This window comes from Alosa sapidissima, chromosome 24, assembly GCF_018492685.1.
Source record: "Alosa sapidissima isolate fAloSap1 chromosome 24, fAloSap1.pri, whole genome shotgun sequence".
Classification (NCBI taxonomy): Eukaryota; Metazoa; Chordata; class Actinopteri; order Clupeiformes; family Clupeidae; genus Alosa; species Alosa sapidissima.
In genome coordinates, this window is record NC_055980.1 from 12261237 (window position 1) to 12280792 (window position 19556).

The 19556-nt window shown below is 42.2% G+C and overlaps 2 protein-coding genes across 5 annotated transcripts in view; one reads left to right on the top strand and one right to left on the bottom strand.

The window, feature by feature from the left end:
- The window catches only part of dnah9 (dynein, axonemal, heavy chain 9), a 107695-nt gene extending 103571 nt beyond the window's left edge, over window positions 1–4124 (top strand). Inside the window, exon 69 of the mRNA XM_042083479.1 lies at window positions 3699–4124. Within this exon, the coding sequence (XP_041939413.1) occupies window positions 3699–3926 (228 nt within the window). The 3' untranslated portion in view covers window positions 3927–4124. The remainder of the gene's footprint in view (window positions 1–3698) is intronic.
- Window positions 4125–12715: 8591 nt separating this feature from the next.
- LOC121700572 (protein shisa-6) overlaps window positions 12716–19556 on the bottom strand; it is a 51547-nt gene continuing 44706 nt past the window's right edge. For 3 of the 4 annotated variants that reach the window (XM_042083632.1, XM_042083631.1, XM_042083630.1), the window contains 2 exons: window positions 17090–17242; window positions 12716–14187 (listed from right to left, as the gene is read on the bottom strand). In XM_042083632.1, the coding sequence (XP_041939566.1) occupies window positions 13247–14187; window positions 17090–17242 (1094 nt within the window). In that variant the 3' untranslated portion in view covers window positions 12716–13246. Of the gene's footprint in view, window positions 14188–17089; window positions 17243–18271; window positions 18293–19556 lie in introns of all 4 variants that reach the window. The other variant, XM_042083629.1, reaches the window with a different exon arrangement.

Genomic DNA, 19556 nt, shown 5'->3' on the forward strand with positions numbered 1-19556 from the left:
CATGATAAGAATACTGTTGAGCAACGAAAATCCTATATCGGGCAGGAATGTTACAACATTTAATTTTCAAAACTCTAGCAAGAGATGAAGTAGCACAGTGGTAAACATTCCCTGTCCCAACTTTTTTTGGAAACATGTTGCTGGCATGAAATTCTAAATGATCATATATTTTCCATGAAATTGAGTAAGTTGTAGACACACACACACACACACACACACACAGATCCACACATTTATGATTGACTGTTGGGTCGACCGAGTGATGTACTCCATTATTAATTTACAATAGAGAAAATCCATGTCACCCACAATGTTTGCCAAAGGATAATAACACCGACACACACATCCAATGAGACACCAGCAGACAGACTGAGCATTATAGACAGGCCTCTTGAAATAACCTCAAATCAACCCCTTGGTACATAGGTCTGATTGTTTTCCTTCACTACTGCCTACTGGCACATAAAACGTTGTAGGCCTGTTTGATTAACTTGTTTGATTAGTACTGCGTTGCTATTGCCATTGTGATATTGCGGGTTGCCAACCTGTATTATTTTAACATTCCAAGCAACTTTACCCTACTTTTTATACCAATATAATTGTCAATATTTTCTCATTTTCATTCTTAACACAACACTGTCAGTAGAGAAAAGATCTGAGAAAACTTGTAAAAAGCACGGCAGAGCATTACAAAATGGCTGAGTACCTTAAAAACAGGCCACATACTGTTTTCAGATCAAGGGAGGGAAATATACATACACACTTTGAAGTTTCTCCTGGCATGTACAGAAAAGCTTTGAAGTACCAGCAGTTAGTACATAGTTCTCGGCAACTCCGGATCGAGTCTTTGCCACTAACTAATTTACTGGGCTCAGTGTAAATGCACTCGGCTTTCCAAGAAAGTCTCTGCAGGCCGTTTTAATTACAGCCTCTGATGTCAGTTTTTAATTATTGTCGAGCACTCTTTCCACCCCTGTATACCATAACGGCCAATCAAGGATGGAAACCAGGTGCACCCAATGGTTCTGTTGGGAAATATTATTCCACCGTCGTTAGCGTTAGTGAGGGTAAGACGAGTGAAGTGTGTACACAAGGTTTTTTTTTTTGCTTCCTCACACTCTCCTCAGGAAATATGGAACAACAGCAAAGGCATGGACTTCTTAACAGTAATAACTGCTAACTCATTCAGATTTGTTTTGACAGTTAGTAATTAAACAGAGTACTCAAATACGCAAGTGAATTGCCAGAGTGTTATCAGGACTGAGTTCCTATACTAGGAAGGCCATGCACTTCAGGTCTTATTGAAGAGAGGTTGTGCTGTATGCCATCAAGTTACACGAGCAGGTTACAATAGCAGGTACAATAGAAAATACAATAGCTCAATAGAAATGGAAGGATCTAGAAAACAAACTGGCTGGTCTCCCACCTTGATTAACAAAGACAGTGGCTGTTACAATTTTTCACAATGCTTAAAAAAACACATTTTTTGAAACCTTCCACCCTTTTCTCAAAACTGTACACAAACCCCAGATCTCAAACTACATTCACAAAACCTCTGACAACCTCTGCAAAACTGAACAGTCACCTCAAAACAGTTGTACCTCAAAACCAAACACTGTCTTCAGATCATCTCACAAAGCAGTCAAAATGAAAACTCTACTGAGCAGTCATTAGACACTACATCAAAAAATGGAAAGCACAGTGTTCAGGGCAGCTCATATAGCTCCAGGAGAAATTGCCATTGTTTACAATACAGTAAATGCATTTTGCATCTAAAAAACAAAACAAAGCAAAACAATTTCATAACTCCATGGAGTCAACATTTACTGTAAATCTAGTAAACATAAAGTATTTGGAATGGGGGTTTGTGTTTACAGTTTTGAGAAAAAGGTGGAAGGTTTAAAAAAAAAGGGTTTTATCTATTGTGAAAAACTGTATACCGAAAGGGTAATGATTCACAGCAAAAGGGCGATCGATTCAAGAAATGTGTTCAGGCAACTGAGAATTTGGTTCAGAGAATGGGGTTTAGTGTTTTAGCAATTGTGTTATCTTAATTAGAGTCCTTTATGTCACTGAAGGTGCTCTGTGGATAGGGGATCGAAATAACCAAAAAAGTTTGATGGAAATTCCTGCCATAAGAGCTTTTTAACCTGCAAAGGAACTTCTGTTTCAGGGACTGTCATGGGACTTAATTTTGTAGATTCTGCTGATACTTTCTGGCTCAATTATTCATCACCGACACTTTTTGCCAAGGAAGCTTAAGTTACATCACCAATGTCACTTGAGCTCATTAAAGTGCTTGATCGCAGCTAAAAAGAAATAAGGTCTTGATGACTTTATCGCCCTATAATTTGTATTTACTCACATGTATATGAAATGATCTGCACTTAGACGTTGGAAGTTTGAATCAATGCAGCGACAGCTTTAGTATTCTGTGATTTGTATTTATTCAAACAGGCGTGAAGCAGTTGCAGTGGACGGAACGCAATAAAGTTTTACTGCGACTCTGATGCAATTAGAACATCAGACGAGCGTCCGGTCATAAAAAGCGTCCTTTGTGGACTCGCAACAAAGTCAGCGTCATTAGCACACGTCCCTCAAGTAGGCAAAGGAGTCGAACTTACGTCTGTCATCTGTTAAGTGGAAAGGGATTAATTAAATAACCATCCGTAAGGACCCATCTTCAGAGTGCCTAGAGACAAGGGTGGGTGGCAAAGACAAGCCAATTTCATCCCCAAATCCATTGACTTTCACTGTTTTTCAAGGGGACTGTGGAATTGGAGAAGACAATCATCAGAGCGTACTCTTTAGAAAAGTCTTTCAAAATATCTTTTGGATGTTAAATATCATAGGGCATAGACTCACAGAAATCCAATGCAAGTGATACAGCTGACACAATATCTATTAGTCAGAGTTTGACTTTAAAGTATGTTTCACATTTATACTGAATCACTATTTGAAATTATATCCCTTGTTTAATAAGTCCCCTTTTGAGTACTCTGTAGAAGGCTGTGGAACCTGACAAAATGCTGATTACCCCTTCTAAAAAGGTTCTCTAAAAGTTGTTATGCACACCCTAGGGTAAGAAAGGGCTCTTAGTGGAATCTTTAATATACTTTATTTAAATGATTTACTATTTTATGATGAACTCAGCAGCCGTGGCCTACTGGTTAGAGCTTCGGACTTGTTACCGGAGGGTTGCCGGTTCGAACCCCGAGCAGTAGGCACGGCTGAAGTGCCCTTGAGCAAGGCACCTAACCCCTCACTGCTCCCCGAGTGCCGCTGTTGTTGCAGGCAGCTCACTGCGCCGGGATTAGTGTGTGCTTCACCTCGCTGTGTTCACTGTGTGCTGAGTGTGTTTCACTAATTCACGGATTGGGATAAATACAGAGACCAAATTTCCCTCATGGGATCAAAAGAGTATATATACTTATACTTACTTACTTATATGTTTTTCTGGACTGAAACATACGCTTACTTTTCAGATATACACAGGAAAGGTATTAAATTCCTTGTGCTATAGGTAGTGGATTTCCCACAGTGGCAGATCAACAACCAAGCCTATTTATTTAACATGACACAACATGTCGTGCGATACAACAGCAATGCACAAAGAGTTGACTGTAAATGCAAATGCCATATTGTAAATGTGAGTTGCCATGTTGGATACCCTATTCTCTTGTAACTGTTTTGTTCAGGCTGGCATAATTGTGGATGCCCGGCTGAAAGAGCTGACCCCGGCTGTGCCCGTCATCTTCATAAAGGCCATCCCCGTGGACAAGCAGGAGACACGGAACGTCTACCAGTGCCCGGTGTACAAGACCCGACAGCGAGGACTGACCTACGTGTGGACTTTCAACCTGAAGACCAAAGAGAACCCCTCCAAATGGACACTGGCTGGAGTGGCCTTACTATTGCAGATTTAGTGGTCTAATCAGACAACAGCACACAGCAATCATGTTTCACAAAATTATTGTGTTACAACTAAATAAGCTATGGTAGGGGTGATTTGGGGTGCAAAATACTTTTTTCTTTATACTTTAACATTTTATTTCAATTATCAAAATTACTACCTATATGTTTTATTTTAAAATCAGTCAGTTAATAAATGCCCTCTAAATTTACGCCTATTTGTGTCTGTAAATATCACCACTGTTTGAATCTCTGTATCTCTTGTGTTTACACTGATGTCTTGGCATTGTGCAAAGACTATTTATTCAAAATTGCTTTACCGGGTGTACTGTGAGCAAGAAACTATGTAATCCAAATTGACAGGAACATTCAGTACAAAGTGCATTGAGATACATTTAAAGAAGCCAAACTCTTCAGTGGGTTCTCATTGAAATTCAGAGGTGCTTTTATTGTTAATCTGATTATTGTAAAGCTTCCCACACAAACAATCACACAATCACACACACACACACACACACACACTTTCTCTCTCTCTCTTTCTGTCTTTCTCACACACACACACACACACACATATAATACACACATACACACTCACACACACTCACACACACTCACACACACACACGCACACACACACACATTAAAAGACATTGAGATGCAGCGTAGACTGAATCTGTTGTCTGTTAGGTATTAGGGAATCTGAGCTAAAGAAACAAATACATTCTGTTCAAGTCCAGCATATATTCAAATTCATTGTCATCTTGATTGGCAGACTCAAGCAGGAATGATGTGAATATATATCGTAAATCAGGGACGTATTTTTGCCTCACTTAGAGGAACTAACCTGACATAAAACTGAGTAAAGTTCTATCTTTATAGCCACTTGATTGGCATTCATCCAAAAGAGTTATTGAGGAATGAATCCATAAAATAGCTTTGCTGCAGCAAAAAAGCAAGGTGTTCTATTCCGTCAGGGAAGACTTCCATAAAACTGCTTTTCAGGTCTTTTGGCTTAATGCATTTTTGAAATGTGCGTCACTCTGTTTTCTATAAGTGAACCTTTTAATACCACTCTGGTCTTGGGGGAACCATTTTAAGGATTTGTCCATATAGTGGAACGAAATTAATCCCTCATCACAAAGATGAATGACAGGAGTATCTCAAGAGTAACTTTCGCTATTACATTGGTCCTGCATGGCCACCAGTGTTACTTTTCAATACCTATCACAATAATTGAAGAAAGATTCTTGAAAGTAATAATTAAGACAACACCCCTAACATATCTCTCCATTTGGTAGTTTTGTCTATGTTCAATAACACGTTAAGAAAAACAGGCTTTAGCTTAATGCCACCACATCCCTCTGCCCTGTAAATCCAAAAGAAATAATTAGGAACTGCCAATAAAGCCATACTGCCGTGGAATCAGACAGACAGCCGACGGTCGACGGCCCCCCCGTGGATGTCATCTCTTGAGCTAGCGTCACTCCTGGGAGTTTGCCGCGCGGCTAACAACTCCAGTTACTGAGGGCCGAACTCAGACTGACAATTCATATTTCATAGTGACGCGGAGCTGTTTTCTCTTCTTGCTGCAAGCTGTGGAGAACATGTGACAGGCTGTGGGGGAGATCTATCAGAGACTCATGCTCAGAATGGTAAAGAAGAGTGCCTTAATCATTTTTTATGAGAAACAGTGGTTGCTAGGCTACAGGTTAGTTCCAAGAACGTGTAGGCTAAAGCTGTGGAAGGTGTTACAGGGTATGGGCTAACATTAAAGCACACGGTATGGTAATTTGTAAAAGGAAGTGGCGTATCATTCTTTCTCCCATTCAGTTGAATCACTGGGGATTAGTGTGGAGAGGGCCCAATGTTGGAACTGTGTCTGTCTTGTGGAAATAAAATAATCATCAGCCCTCTGTCAAGATATCAGGCCAGGAAACAACCATCAAAGGACTTGTTTGCCTGAGGCTAAACTACTCTCAGTAAGATAAGAAGTGCCTGATGGAATGACCTTAAAGGCCTACATGGCATTGCGTCTCACACTAAATAGCTCATCTTCAAGCTAGTGTCTTTCTACTGTGAAATATGTACCACACCAGATAGTGGTGGGTTTTTTCCCCTATGTCTTTCTTCTCTATTCTCATCCTCTGGCAACTGGCTATAACTGTCGTTTTTGTTGTTGTTGTGTTGTGTTTGGTCTGGGACTCGGGGTCTCTTCAGTCAAAATAAATGAGTGGAGAAAATATGTTTTGAGGAAGGAGGCTTTTATTTATGCGGGCATGAGAATGACCTCACAGACACATTCAGAGCCTGGTGTACCAGGGTCATCTTCCTCATGAGAAGATGACACTGTTTGAGAGTGTTTTGTCATACTTGTACTCGTATTTGAATATGCTGTTAGACTAAAAAAGAAGTAATTAAGCACTACATTGGAGCATATTGGTACGACGGAGTATTAGGGCCAGACATGAAGAAAAAAAAATATTTTTGCCATGGCGAGATTAAACTCGACATGTTGACTTTAAAGTCGACATGTCGACATTAAACTCAACATTTCGAGAATAAAGTTGAAATATCATGTCGACTTTAATCTCGACGTGTCGACATTAAACAGCTCGGGACGATTGAAAGGGAGAATGAATGAAACATTGCAGTTTTCTTCGAGTGCAACAATGATTAGACATACATCATGTGGACAAAACATAGAACATATTAACCTCCGTTGCTCAGCCAAATACTTTCCTGTTATCACGGAGTTACAGCGATAAATGCGATGGTCAAAAGTAAACGTCATAGTTTATTTATTTATTGTAGGCCTATTATTAAAGAGTGTTTTTCATCAGGTTCAACTTCATGCTTATGCACTAGACTAGGTATACTAAGTGCTCTCCCCAATCCCAGACTTTCACATTGCATGTTTGTTTGTAATGGATGCAAAACAGCCTGAATGTCTATGGAGGGATGAATGAAGCTGTCCTCCCGACCAGGCAACCCCATGTAGGCCTATAAGTAAATGCACACATATTCCCTCACGGGATCAAAAGAGTATAGGCCTATATACATATCTGTGTTTATAGCCTCCTATATGTATTGCAGGTGAGAGACATGGAAAAGCAGTTTTAGAAAAATGAGTTTTGCATGTTAACTGGAGAGTGACGGCCTGTGGGTCATGAAGGGCAGTTATTTGGATGTGCGGTGGCCTTACCCACGTAAAACAGAGTGAAATAACATTTTGTAGCCTACTATAGAAACATTATATCATTGGAAACATGTATTATTCTAGCTATATAATAGTGCATGGTATAACCGCGAGATAGCCTACAGCGCTTCACGATGACTGCAATGAGAAGACGCAATATCTGAATACCTGCAATCTAGCAATCTATCTGAAATAACACCTATTTGAAGTAGGCCTATTATTCATGTCACATATTGTGTGTTAGTGTAGGCTACATAGCTTAAACTGTAGGCTATGTTTAAACTTTATTTCGAGTTTAATGTCCGCATGTCGACTTTAAAGTCGACACGTCGAGATTAAAGAAGATATCAACTTTATTCTTGAAATGTCGAGTTTAATGTCGACATGGCGACTTTAAAGTTGACATGACATTTCAACTTTATTCTCGAAATGTCGAGTTTCGAGAATAACATGTCGACTCGACATGTTGACTTTAAAGTCGACATGTCGACATTAAAGTCAACATGTCGAGTTTAATCTCGCCATGGCAAAAATATTTGTTGTCTTCATGTGTGGCCCTAATACTCCGTCGTATATTGGACCTACTCTTTGGATGTGTCACATAAAGAAACAACACAGTGGTTTATTATAAAACGCAGAAGATGGGATGCATTGGCATCCGTACAAATGACTTTCAGTCAAAAAGCTTTTAAGAAAGGTAGTACGTAAGGTCATGTCATAATGGATTATTCTCAATTTGTGACCTTATGCTTTATGCAGAGAGTGTATCAGCAAGAAGGGAAGACTATGTACAGTACTATTTACTTTGTCTTTGTGCACCAGTGTGTTACAAGAAATCCAAAAGGATGACACCCTAGTGTAATATGAATGTATCAATATTAAACAAATGAAAAAGCTGCAGAGACGCTGGCACAAGTTACTAATCATGCACACATGACCTATATGAGTCCTACGTGCTTGCTTTAGGGGGTTCAGGCTTTGGGCTTGATAAAGTGCCTTGAGACTATGTTAATTGTTAATGGCACTAGACATTGAGTAAAACTCATTTATTGAATTTAATTACATTTAATTAAATGTATTCCCACTCTCATAGTTATAGCCAACAGCTTAAAGGAGGGGTTTGATTAACTTTTTTGCTGAATTACTTGAAATCTTCTTCACACCCCAATCACAGTCAATTAGATGCTCTGACATCAAAACAAAAAGTGTCAGTCACCCGTGGAACAGGCAAAACCCATTCAATCATCCTGCACGGTCTGACAAACATGGGTGTTGATGGAAGTAGGTATGACCTTTGTAATTGTGTATTTTCAAAATCTAGCTAGTTTGTACCGTTTTTTTTTTTTCAGGATTCCGGATCCCTCCTTTAAGCCACCAGACGCATAGCCCAGCAATGTAAAGCCATCTAGTCGGTCCAGTCAGATCTACTAATTGTTTGTGTTGTGAAAGCGGCACCATGCCATGGCCAGTGCATGCAGAGGGACAGGCCGAGCATGGAAGCACTGAAGCTGGATATACGCCAAAACTGATGGTGCAAAGAGAGAGAGGGTGGGGAGCGGGAAACTGCACATATGGGGGAGGCTGGAGAGACCCAAATCCCCAATGAGGAAGCAAAGGCAGGAAGCTGAGGCAAAGGCAGAGAGCAGTCCAACAGCGTGGAGCCGCTGGGCCGGGAGGACTCTCAAAACTTTTTCAACTCTTGGGTGTTTGGGTGCTTTTTCAACTCTTGTTTTTTTTTTAAATCTTCAAAAAACACCCACACATATGAACAGGAACAGGAAACCTACGTACAAACCTACAGTCTTATATTGTTATTCTACAGTCTTATATTGTTATCCGGTCTCGACAAACTAAACGGCCTTCTAGTCGTGATGAAAGAGAGTGTTTTGAGTATGTAGGCATTCTGCACTGAATATGGAATAACCACTTATTTCCATTTACTTAGGTAGCTATTTCATTTTGCTGCATAGTTATGTTGTCACAACATTAATTCCTATCATTCTCATATTTGTTATGATATGCAGTCCTGTTTATCCTGAATATATATTCTTGAAGTTTCTTGGCAAATTAAACAAACTGACAGACCAGACAGCCACCATTCAATATAGCCTATTTTTTATTTGAATGGCCAAATGTTTTTAGCAAATATTCCCATACCCCACTATACAAACACCTTTTTTTCAGGGGCTGTTGCTTCACTGTTTCCTATTATTTTGCTCCACCAAAAAACATGTGAGCTAAATAATTTACTGAAAGGCTTTGCAATCAAAATACTTCTAAAATATTTATCTCAATTTGTCGGCTTAGGCTGTGAGCTCCTGTTCAGTGAGTTTCAAAAAGGTTCAGAGAACCCAGTGGAGCATACAGGGTGAAGAACCGATTCTAGAGTTTCACTTAGGGACCGTTCCACCCGACCATGCTGTCATCCTTCCCCATTTAGTGTTATTTTATCTTTCTCCAAGATCTCCGTTGAGGTCTGGCTTTCTTCATGTCCAGCGATTCTGTCTTCTTCCCAAGTGAAAACTTTACAGAGTGAAAACTTTTTTTTTATGTAAGCTTCTATTTCAACTAGTGTCTACCCATCAAAGACAAGAGAGTCCAATTCAAGTTCCAATACCCCTGGATCAATATAGAAGCTAAAGTCAAATTATCAGACAAAGCTATTGGGACATGTTAAAATGGTCTCTGTACTGCTCAGCCAACAGCCCTCTCACTGAGAGAAATACACTAGTATTGCAATGGCTTTTCATGGCACACAAACGCGAGGTGGAGCAAATAAAAAAGAAGATACATCTGTTTGGATGACCTTCTCAAGCACTGAGCCAAGGCCAAGGAGCTGCACGCCAGACAATCGATGTTGCCATTACGGGATGTAAAACAGATTATGCACCGTGTGGTAAAACAGACAATGAGATAGACCCCCGCCCCAAGCTATCACTAAACCCTCCTCTGCACACACAGCTTTCTGCAAACGTCAGCTGCATAACAGGCAAACCGTTTACATGGATGCCTATTCAAAAGGCTTTGTCACCTTAGTTTACAAGTTAAAGGTGCAGCACTGGAGTATAGTGAGTAGGTTGTTGATATTCTGAGCTTAAAAGCTAATAAAATTACACCCCTCCCTTCTTTGATCCTGAAGCAAGATATTGATTGACTGGAATAGTACATGAATTGGTCAAAGGCTCTTTGATTACTTTTCATTTATGTTACCTGGATAGTGGACACTGCCTGAACTCTTGGCAGCTCTACAGTGTTAAAGCTAACATGAGCATCGCCACAACTGCCTGAGAACTCTCCTTAAGTAATTTGTTTTCCACTTTAACCACATTATGAGGAGACATGGTTCAGAGAAGGTGAAATAGCTTTTGATTAAAACAGTTACTGAGGGCATAGCTGCAGATGGCAAAGAGAGGAGTTCACGACCAGGCAACCAGACACTGTAGTGCAGTGTGTTAATGAGCCTGAATTATTCCATCCAGTGAGTGTTTGAAGTTCCCAAACTGACTCTGAGGCAGCCAGGCAGCAACACTATTGATGTGGAGAAGATGAAAGCTGATGATTGGGGTTAGGTAAAAAGGAAAATCTTTTGTCCTAGTCAGCAGAAACTCGTCCAGCTTTGGATTTCGTTGCATTAGCATGGATGCTGCGTCTGTGACAATCACCGAAGATTCATATTTCTTATCTAAATATTGATGGGGAAAAAGGATCAGTGTAAATTGAAAAGTAATGTTTTTTTTTTCTCCAAGTCTGGATACAAAGGAATGTCCTTGCAAGAGGGGGGGGGGAGCTTTTGTTTGCCAGTGAGAATTGCATTTGCACCTGCTGAGTTCAATGAATTTAAAAGAGGGCTGGAATTTTGCTCCCCAGTATCAAAGCAGTAGGCATTAAAATCTGCATGTGTATCTGAATGCCACATTTTCATGGGTCTGTCTGATTATGCATTCATCACCTACTCCACCTCTTCAGCGTGCAATCTCAGGCCTCTAACTCCTTCGTCTGTAATTATTTATCCTCTATTTTGCCATTAAAACACCATTTAGGCAGCCATAAATCCTCTGAATTTCTGATGATATTCTTCTCAAACAAAATATAACTCATGCATTTATCTGGATTGACATATATAAAAACAATCTATTTAGAATATCTCTACAGTTCAGTTTTTATTATGCAACTGGTTACATTTCATGATAATGTAACATCACTATTCACAAAATGCACGGTAGACCTGCCCCAGTCAATCAACTTCACAGCCCACTGCAGTTCATACAGTTATCTTTATTCATACATTTTAAGAAACAATCCATTAAGAATTCATATACTAGGCCCCAACTGCTAAATTTATTATGCAGCTGGTTTCAGTTTATGATAAAACTACCTGACTGCTGCTTGCATTAAAGTATATGGTATGCCAACTCTACTCGATCAACCACTGCAGCAGAACACTGTCATCACTTTCAGTGCCTTAAGAACGGGAGCACCTTAAGTGCAACGTGGCTGTCTAAAACTAATCCATATTTTACTTTCCCGCACCTCTTACGTTCTACACACAGCTTCGTCCTCCACCGTGCGACCATTAAACTTTATGAATGAAGGTACCTACAGAGTGCCGTAAGTGCATTTACATTTATTGGTGCTGTCAGAGGCGGAATAATAATGTAGGGGGAATACATATGTGGAACATTGCATGTATAATAACAGAAGTGAGTTGAGGTGGTGGGTGGCAGGGCAATGGGGCTGAAAGAGATTTGTCTTACTAAGAACACACGTTCAATCCAGATGAAGGTAATGTTTAGAAAAATAAGGATGTTTTATTTGCAGCTACTACAACAAGCATTAATATATCCAGTTGTCTTGTGAATCACTGAAAACACAGTCTACAGCCAGATATCAACAGTAGTGGAATATCTATCTATTTATATGTTTCTATATATATATATTTATATATATTTTAAAATCAACATTCATTCATTCTTCATTCTACAAACACATTTTTGTAAAGACACACTCACACACATTTCAGTATTTATTTAAATGGTCGAATATATGGTTAGTGAGGTTTGCCTAACTCTGCCTTCACAAAACTGTGGTTGTCATTATAATTACTCTGTCAGCGTTGCTAGAAACAGACTATGATAGTACAAAAAGCCGACCAGACCAGACTTGTCCATATACTGCTGCTAAAATAGCATATTTACAATTATCTATGCAAAGAAATGGGTCCATTTTGATTGTGGAAACAAAAAACTGATGCGTGCTGCTAGCCATCACTGATCAAAACGAATGAACGGAAAAAAACAACAGAGGAAACAAAACCAAGTAGAACGTTACATCATTTTTTTTTGTTTTGTCCTCAAAATTGATTGTGCTTTTTAACCCACAAAAAAACACTTCGTTGTTGAAATGGAACATTTCTCAGAGGCACGAACAGAAGGGCACACATCTGTTCTGTTAATGAATCTCTGAAGCTATATGAGGATGACTAAAGGTACAAACAGTAGAGTTATATTTATATATTTATAAAGTTATTACAGTGTTGATTCTGTGTCCACAGCCAAGGAGCCAGAGGGGCTGAGTCCCGATTCGCTCCCTCCCACCCTCCCTCGTTTCCTTCCCTCATTTCCTTCCCTCCTCATCTATCTGAAAGGCCAGTCCGTGTGTACAGCCGAGCGAAGCCCTTAAAAAGTAAGGTGGTTAAAAAGAAGGTGTAGAAGTGTCTTTGTTTGCGGCGTAATAACAAGATTCAAGATTCATTATCGTATGGTCCTTCTGTTCATTTGTTCCTTGTCAAACACATAAAGATATGAGTGTGCACAGACAGGTTAAGGGCTCCTGTAGTGAATGGAGCGATAATAATAGGCTAGGGCTGAGGAAAAGAAACAGTGTGAGTGAGGTTACTTTCCTGTATTGCACATCATATTCATATCCTTTTCCAAAACCATCTCATGAATCTCAATCAGAGGTTTGCTGGATTTAGATCTACCCGGTTTTTGCAATCGTCGTTGCCTTCTGTGGTTTGCTTTCATTCTGGTTGTGTCTAAGTCAGGGATGCTGGCATCACTCGTTCTATGTCTCTCTTTCTCTCTCAATCTCGCTCTCTCACTCTCTCTCTCTCTCTCTCTCTGTCCTGTGTCTTTGCCGTTAAACAGTTACTTCGGTCTTGCTACCCGTGCGGTAGTGGTGGTGGTGTTGCTGCTGCTGCTGGTTGGGGATGTACTGGAACTGCTCAACAGTCTGCGTGCGGCGTGAGGCGAAGGCCTGTCGCTTGGAGGCCGTCTGGTTCCGGTTGAGGGTGTTGTGTTGCTGCTGCTGCTGCTGCTGCGGTGGCGGCTGCTGCGAGGCGTTGTTGGAGGCACTGGGATGCGAGTGCATCTTCGTCATTTTGTAGCGGTCCATGAGTGGCGTGGAGGGCAAGTGGACGTCCGTGTGCGAGATGGCGCGCGACATGGACTTGTCCGAGCGGAAGCCCGGCATGGCCGCCGCCGCTGCCGCCGAGCGCTTGATGGACATCATCTTGTCCGGCGAGAGCAGCGGGTCCTGCGAGAGCAGGCGGTCCTGCGAGTAGAGGCGGTCGTGCGAGTAGAGCCGGTCGCTGGAGTGCAGTCGCTCGTGCGAGTAGTGGCGCTCGTGCGAGTAGAGCCGCTCCTGCGAGAGCAGGCGCTCGTGCGAGCGCAGCCGCTCGGCCGACAGCAGCTGCTCGTCGCTGAGGATGCGCCCGCCGTACGGCGACATGGGGCCGTACGCCGACGACATGCCGCGCGACGTCGACGAGACGGTGGCCGCCATGGCGGCGGCGGCGTAGTCGTGCCCGGCGTGGCCCCTCTCCGGTGACAGCACGCGGTCCTGGGACATGGCGCGCTGGACCCGTCGTGGACGCTGCCGCTGGGACGGCGCCCCCTGCTGTTGCTGCTGCTGCTGGGCGGCGGCGGCCGCCTGCTGGTGTTGCTGCTGCTGTTGGGTCAGTGCCGGCTGGCTGCCCTGGGCCTCCTTGTTCCGGATCACGTGCAGGGGCAGTGTGCCGCGGATGGCCAGGTCTGCGAGGTGCCGTTTGCGGCTGTAGTACTCGTCCGTGTCCTTGTCAGCTGTGAGGAGAAGCCAGAGCACAGATAATTCTGTTGCTACATCTCCTTGCTGTTGGTATGCTGCATGCATCTAAATTGTGCCTCAGGAAAGAAGTTCAAGCACTCAGATCGCTCTGATGATTTAAAACAGTGCATATATCTAGTGATGTGGAGGAGCTAAAACACATAACCTCATATTACCCTATGTCATGTACATTTTGCTTTTTATATGAAACAGTATAACTTCCAGCACACAAACAGACATACGTTTCCGTTGTTTCTAATGTGGCTTTTACTTTTTGCCAGCCTGCCTTTAATTGTCTGTCAGGATAAAGAGAGAGGTAAGCCGACATGCATACATTTTACGCTCTAATGATTAGGACTGATATTTTGGGCAGTAAGTGGATAGCGTTTAAATGTGGGGATGGATTAAGTGAGGGCAAATGAAAGGCAAAGCAACTTTCTACTGTTGATAAAGGACAGCAGGGAAAACAATTAAGTGCATCGCACATTGGTCCACAGAGCGTGGGAAATTAATTTCAAAAACTGAGAGGACATAAAGACAGAGAGTAAGAGAGACAGAGAGACAGAGAGTTAGAGAGAGAGAGAGAGAGAGAGAAACGACACAAAAGTAGAGAAACAAAATGCAAGACAGAAATAGCAGGAGACAGCAAGGCAGAGACAGACAGGCAGAGAGGCACTAAATCTAAGTCTCCCATCCACTCACCAATTAGTCCGATATCTACAGATGGACACGTTATGAAGAATCATGGAACATGGTGAGTCTACCCACACAGATGTGACTAATTGGTGCCCATATGATTTGCGAGCGCCAGATCGGAGGCGTCATGTGAACACCGTGTGGACGTTCCCGAGGGCAAGCAGCCACATAGACATGCCATTATTCAGCGAATCCACAAACCGGTTAATCTATTTCTGCAATGTGCAAAGCGTTTTCTATGCAGTATACACAACAGTTAACACTGTATGGGGAAAGAAAGTAAGATCACACACAAAGGGAGAGAGAGAGAAAGAGAGAGAGAGAGAGAGAGACACTGTCAGAACATCTAGACTGTACCGTTCCGCAAGCTAATTGCAGCTGAAATAATTAGAGGTGGAAATAATTAAATAATTGTTTCCGCGGGGCCCATAATGAGAGCAGTCTGGGCCAGCCATCGACCTTGAGCCTCCCGCTCGACTTGACGTCTCCCCCGACACGCTTGTGACATTTGAGATTACGATTATTACCATCGAAAAGGTGAGGCAGAAACACAATTATTGCAGAAATGAATTTGCCGTTAATAGGTTACGTTGCAGCGGAAAAAAGGACGTTAATTTGCCTACAGCCCGATTAAGGCCAGTCCTTGCCGTCCGCTCCTTTACCGACAGATCAGTGTGGAACTTCAGAACCTGTGGACTAGGCTGTCATATGTGAGGTATCAATTACAGCACAGTCTGTCCAAAGGGGATTGGATCAAGCTTGTTAGCAGATAAAAGAGCAGACGGTTTTAAATCTCTTCTTCGTTTTCTCTTGGCATGAAAACGAGCATTCTGTTGTTCGGTTGATAAATGCACTCTAATCTGCTTGTGGTAATTAATGATAAAAGAAATTATTTGTAGTGCTCGATTTGGCACAATTAAGCACTGTTCTTTCATGTTATACATTGTGAGATATGAGCTGAAACATTAATATGAGAGCATGGGATGCAATGCAGTGCTTTAGACTTGTGAAGATGAAAAGAATTAGAGTTGTGAAGGAATGCAGGGGTCTTCAGGCAGTAATTCATACTGCAGCTCGACTCATTTCTGAATAAAGGTTGTTTATCCATAGATCTATGCGTGGACTTGTACAAGACAGAGCCAAGCCTATTGAGGGTTGGCTACTGCAAATTATTTGCTTTAGAGGCATATCTGAAAGGCTCTCTCAGTCAGGGCCCAAGGGGACTACTTTAGAGGAGATCTGGTGAAAGAAATAGTTTCTGGCATACTTGCTCAGCTCATGGTAGTTGGGCAGGGCAGCCACGATTGTTGAGGGGATGATTAGTGGAACTGTCAGTGTCGGGATTTCTTGCCCAAGTTCACAGATAGCAAGTGTGTGTGTGTGTGGGGGGGGGGGGGTAGACTGCAGAGCCAAATGAATATGCAATTCAGACCACTAAATACTAATTTTTCTTAGAAATATTATGAGACCTCATTAGCAAAATGGCCACCTTTAGCAGTAAATTACAAAAGGACCAGACACAGTTTTGGGCAGTCGGCCATAAAGGACACTGTGGTGAGAGGACTATACTTTAATACCAGACCAGAGATTCACACTTCACAAAAAGTGCAGATAAGGCTTTATCTGTTTAATATGGCGGTATAGCCTTCACTTTTCCATTCCCTTTTTAACTCATTGCAATGGACCTTATGCACAGAAGGCTCTTTAGCCATGCAGCATTTGTTTCCGGTGGAGCCAGGTGTGTTGTAGCCACCGTTATTGTTAATGTAATTGGTGTCCAGTTGAGTGTTGCACCAGTGAATCAGCACGTTAAGATGTAGAAGGATTTATGCGTTAAAATTTTTATTATTACGCAAAAAAGATATTAAGTATCGGAGAGAACATGTAAGGAGCAGATTATAACAGAAGATGTCGTTACAACACATACGCTCCAACGGAAATGAATGAGCTGGCTAAATAGCCATCCGTGCATATGGTTCATTATTGTAGAGAAAAAAGGCAACTGAAACAGCGCAGGGTATCCAGGGGACTCCAGGTCCTTGTCCTTTGGTTTATATTAACCAAAGTGAAATTAATTCCAACATCTACCGTACATTCTGAGCCTCAACCTGATGATTGTGTAGAAGGACCAAGATATGGTGACCCTCTGCCATGTGTGTGTGTGTGTGTGTGTGTGTGTGTTTAGTAGCATGTGACACTCACATAGTTTTTTGAGAGAGGAGAACCTGTTGAGGTCTGCTTTCATGGCAGACTCGTAGGAAGGAGGAAGGTGGGAGAGACTCTGGAAGGAGCGTGAGAAGGAGAGGTCATAGGGCTCCGTCTGGGAGGTGAGGATGTTGTTCATCCGCGAGCTCTCTGCAGGGGGGGAGGGTTGGAGAGACAAAGAGAACACAAAAAGGAAAGAAAGAGAAAGGGAGAAAAAGAGGACAGAGATGGGAGAGAGAGAGAGAGACAGAGAGAGAGAGAGAGAAGGGGGACAGAGAAAGAGAAGAAGAAAAAAAACAGAGAGGAGAGGAAACCTGAGTCCCAAACAAGACTTGACATGAATGATGGAAAGAAGACGCGAACCACGCCACAATGTTGTTCTTAAGGGGGGGTGGGGTCGAGACTCTCTCTCAGGACTGTAATCATGAGGGCTGGTCATGTCACACGTTACATCACATCACGTCACGCCATGTGTGGAGACAAGGAGATGCTGGAACAAGGACCAGGGGGGTTACACTGCTACTGTAAAACGCCCCATTGGTCGGCCACTCGGGAAGTGACCAACAGGTGTTCTGTGGTCTCTCCTCTTCCCCCCGACACCAAATGTCACTGGTAGGCAGAGTGAGTGTGTGAGTGTGTATCATGTTGCATGATGGGATGGAATTTAATGGCAATGAGGGAATGATAAGTGCTGGGGCACTCTATCAGTTTTAGCTAGCGCTAGTCACAAACGTGGTTGAACTGTGCCAAACCATGACGGGTGGGGGGTGAAATTACAGCCTTTGTGTTCACGATGGCAGGGAGAGGTTTGTTGGCCTCTACGATGAAGAGTGCTTTGGGAGCACACACAAACATGCACACAAACACACTCTCACAGAGACACACACACACACACACACCACAACAACCGAGAGTGGACTAGTGGTAGAGTAGGGACCTTTGTTAGGACGAGACCACACTGGGGGGTGGGGGGGGGGGGGGGGTATGGTCATTGCATTATAGCAGCCAAATCCAAATCCTATAAAATGCCATCTTAGGTCATCTAAGTGAGGTCAGCCACCATCTTTGTGGTTAGTGCAGTGTGCAAAGAGTGATGCCGCTATCCACTTAAGAGGTGAGGGGGATGTGGTGGTGAAGTGGGGTAGGGACTGGGCACAGTGTGGGTGGGGTATGACTTACCATGCCTTAGGGATCGGTGAGCTGGTGAACCCAAGTGAGAAAACATGTTTCAATGACATGCCAACACAAAAGAAAAGATATGTGTACATCAGCTAGTTCAGCTAATAGGTTCTGAGGCCGAGCCTATCACTTCTCTGCATGGTGCATCTTTGTGGGGATTGATGTACATGTTTTTTTTTTCAGCTGTGTCCAAAGTATTTGAGCTCTAAATGTAATTTTACTCTTTAGCATGGCATTTGAAGATCTTATTTTGCCCACCACCACAAAACAAAGTCAACATTTCATGCAACACTGCATCACATGCATACGTTTTGCCTAATTGTTTGTAATATCTAAATATCCTCTTGGGGTGGGGACTTTGCCCTTTAAACTGTAGGTATAATATGAAATGCATTACTCTGAGATAACGTGTATCAAAAATGACTTAAGGGTAGAAAATTATTGTGCAATTCTTTAGGGCCATACTAAACTGGTACATTTTGTACTTTTCAGTATAACTTTGGTTGTTCTTCCCTTCTTTCAGACACTGCAATTTTTTTATCTCCCAAGCATCAGGTTGTTTGCCTTTGTTTTTGTTTTTTTATATCCAATTAGTGAAATTCTGCTAGACAAAGGTTTCACTTCCTGAGGAAAAAACAGTCACAACTTTAATTTGAGCCACCATTTCTCTATCACAGATATTCTGGTGTCACATTGCCTCTGAATTATAATGAGAATTTTGTTAAAAGCAAGTGTTTGAAAATGTTGCATAATGCATCTTTAAGCATTCACAAGTTCACTTGGGTGTCTGAATTCTAAGAGCCCAACCGTAGGATTCTTCTTGCACAGCATTATAGAGGTTACATATTACAGCCATATCCATGCATTACATAAACATATCCAACGTAAACGTACTACCTTTGTTATTTACATCAGGGAATGTTTACAACTATTACCCATGTCTACAAGCATAACCATTAGGTCGTCTAGATATGTTCTGTTTGGTATGTAGTTTCTATAGCAGCATGTTGAATTTAGACATCCTGTGCAACAAGGGAATCCGCACAATCGAATAAACAACACCAGCTTTCAGTTCAACACACACATACACAACTATACGCCAACACTCACACTCACACTCTTAACTAAGCCACAGGAAGATCTTGGGGGCTTGTTAGCCGATGGCCAACAAAACGAAGCTTTTGCCGCCCTGTGAGTCACAATGCGCCGGCTCACCAGCGGCAGTGGTTTAATCGTTCCACAAGCAAGGGCATGCGGCAGACCCCAGCCACTGAGCTGGTGTGTG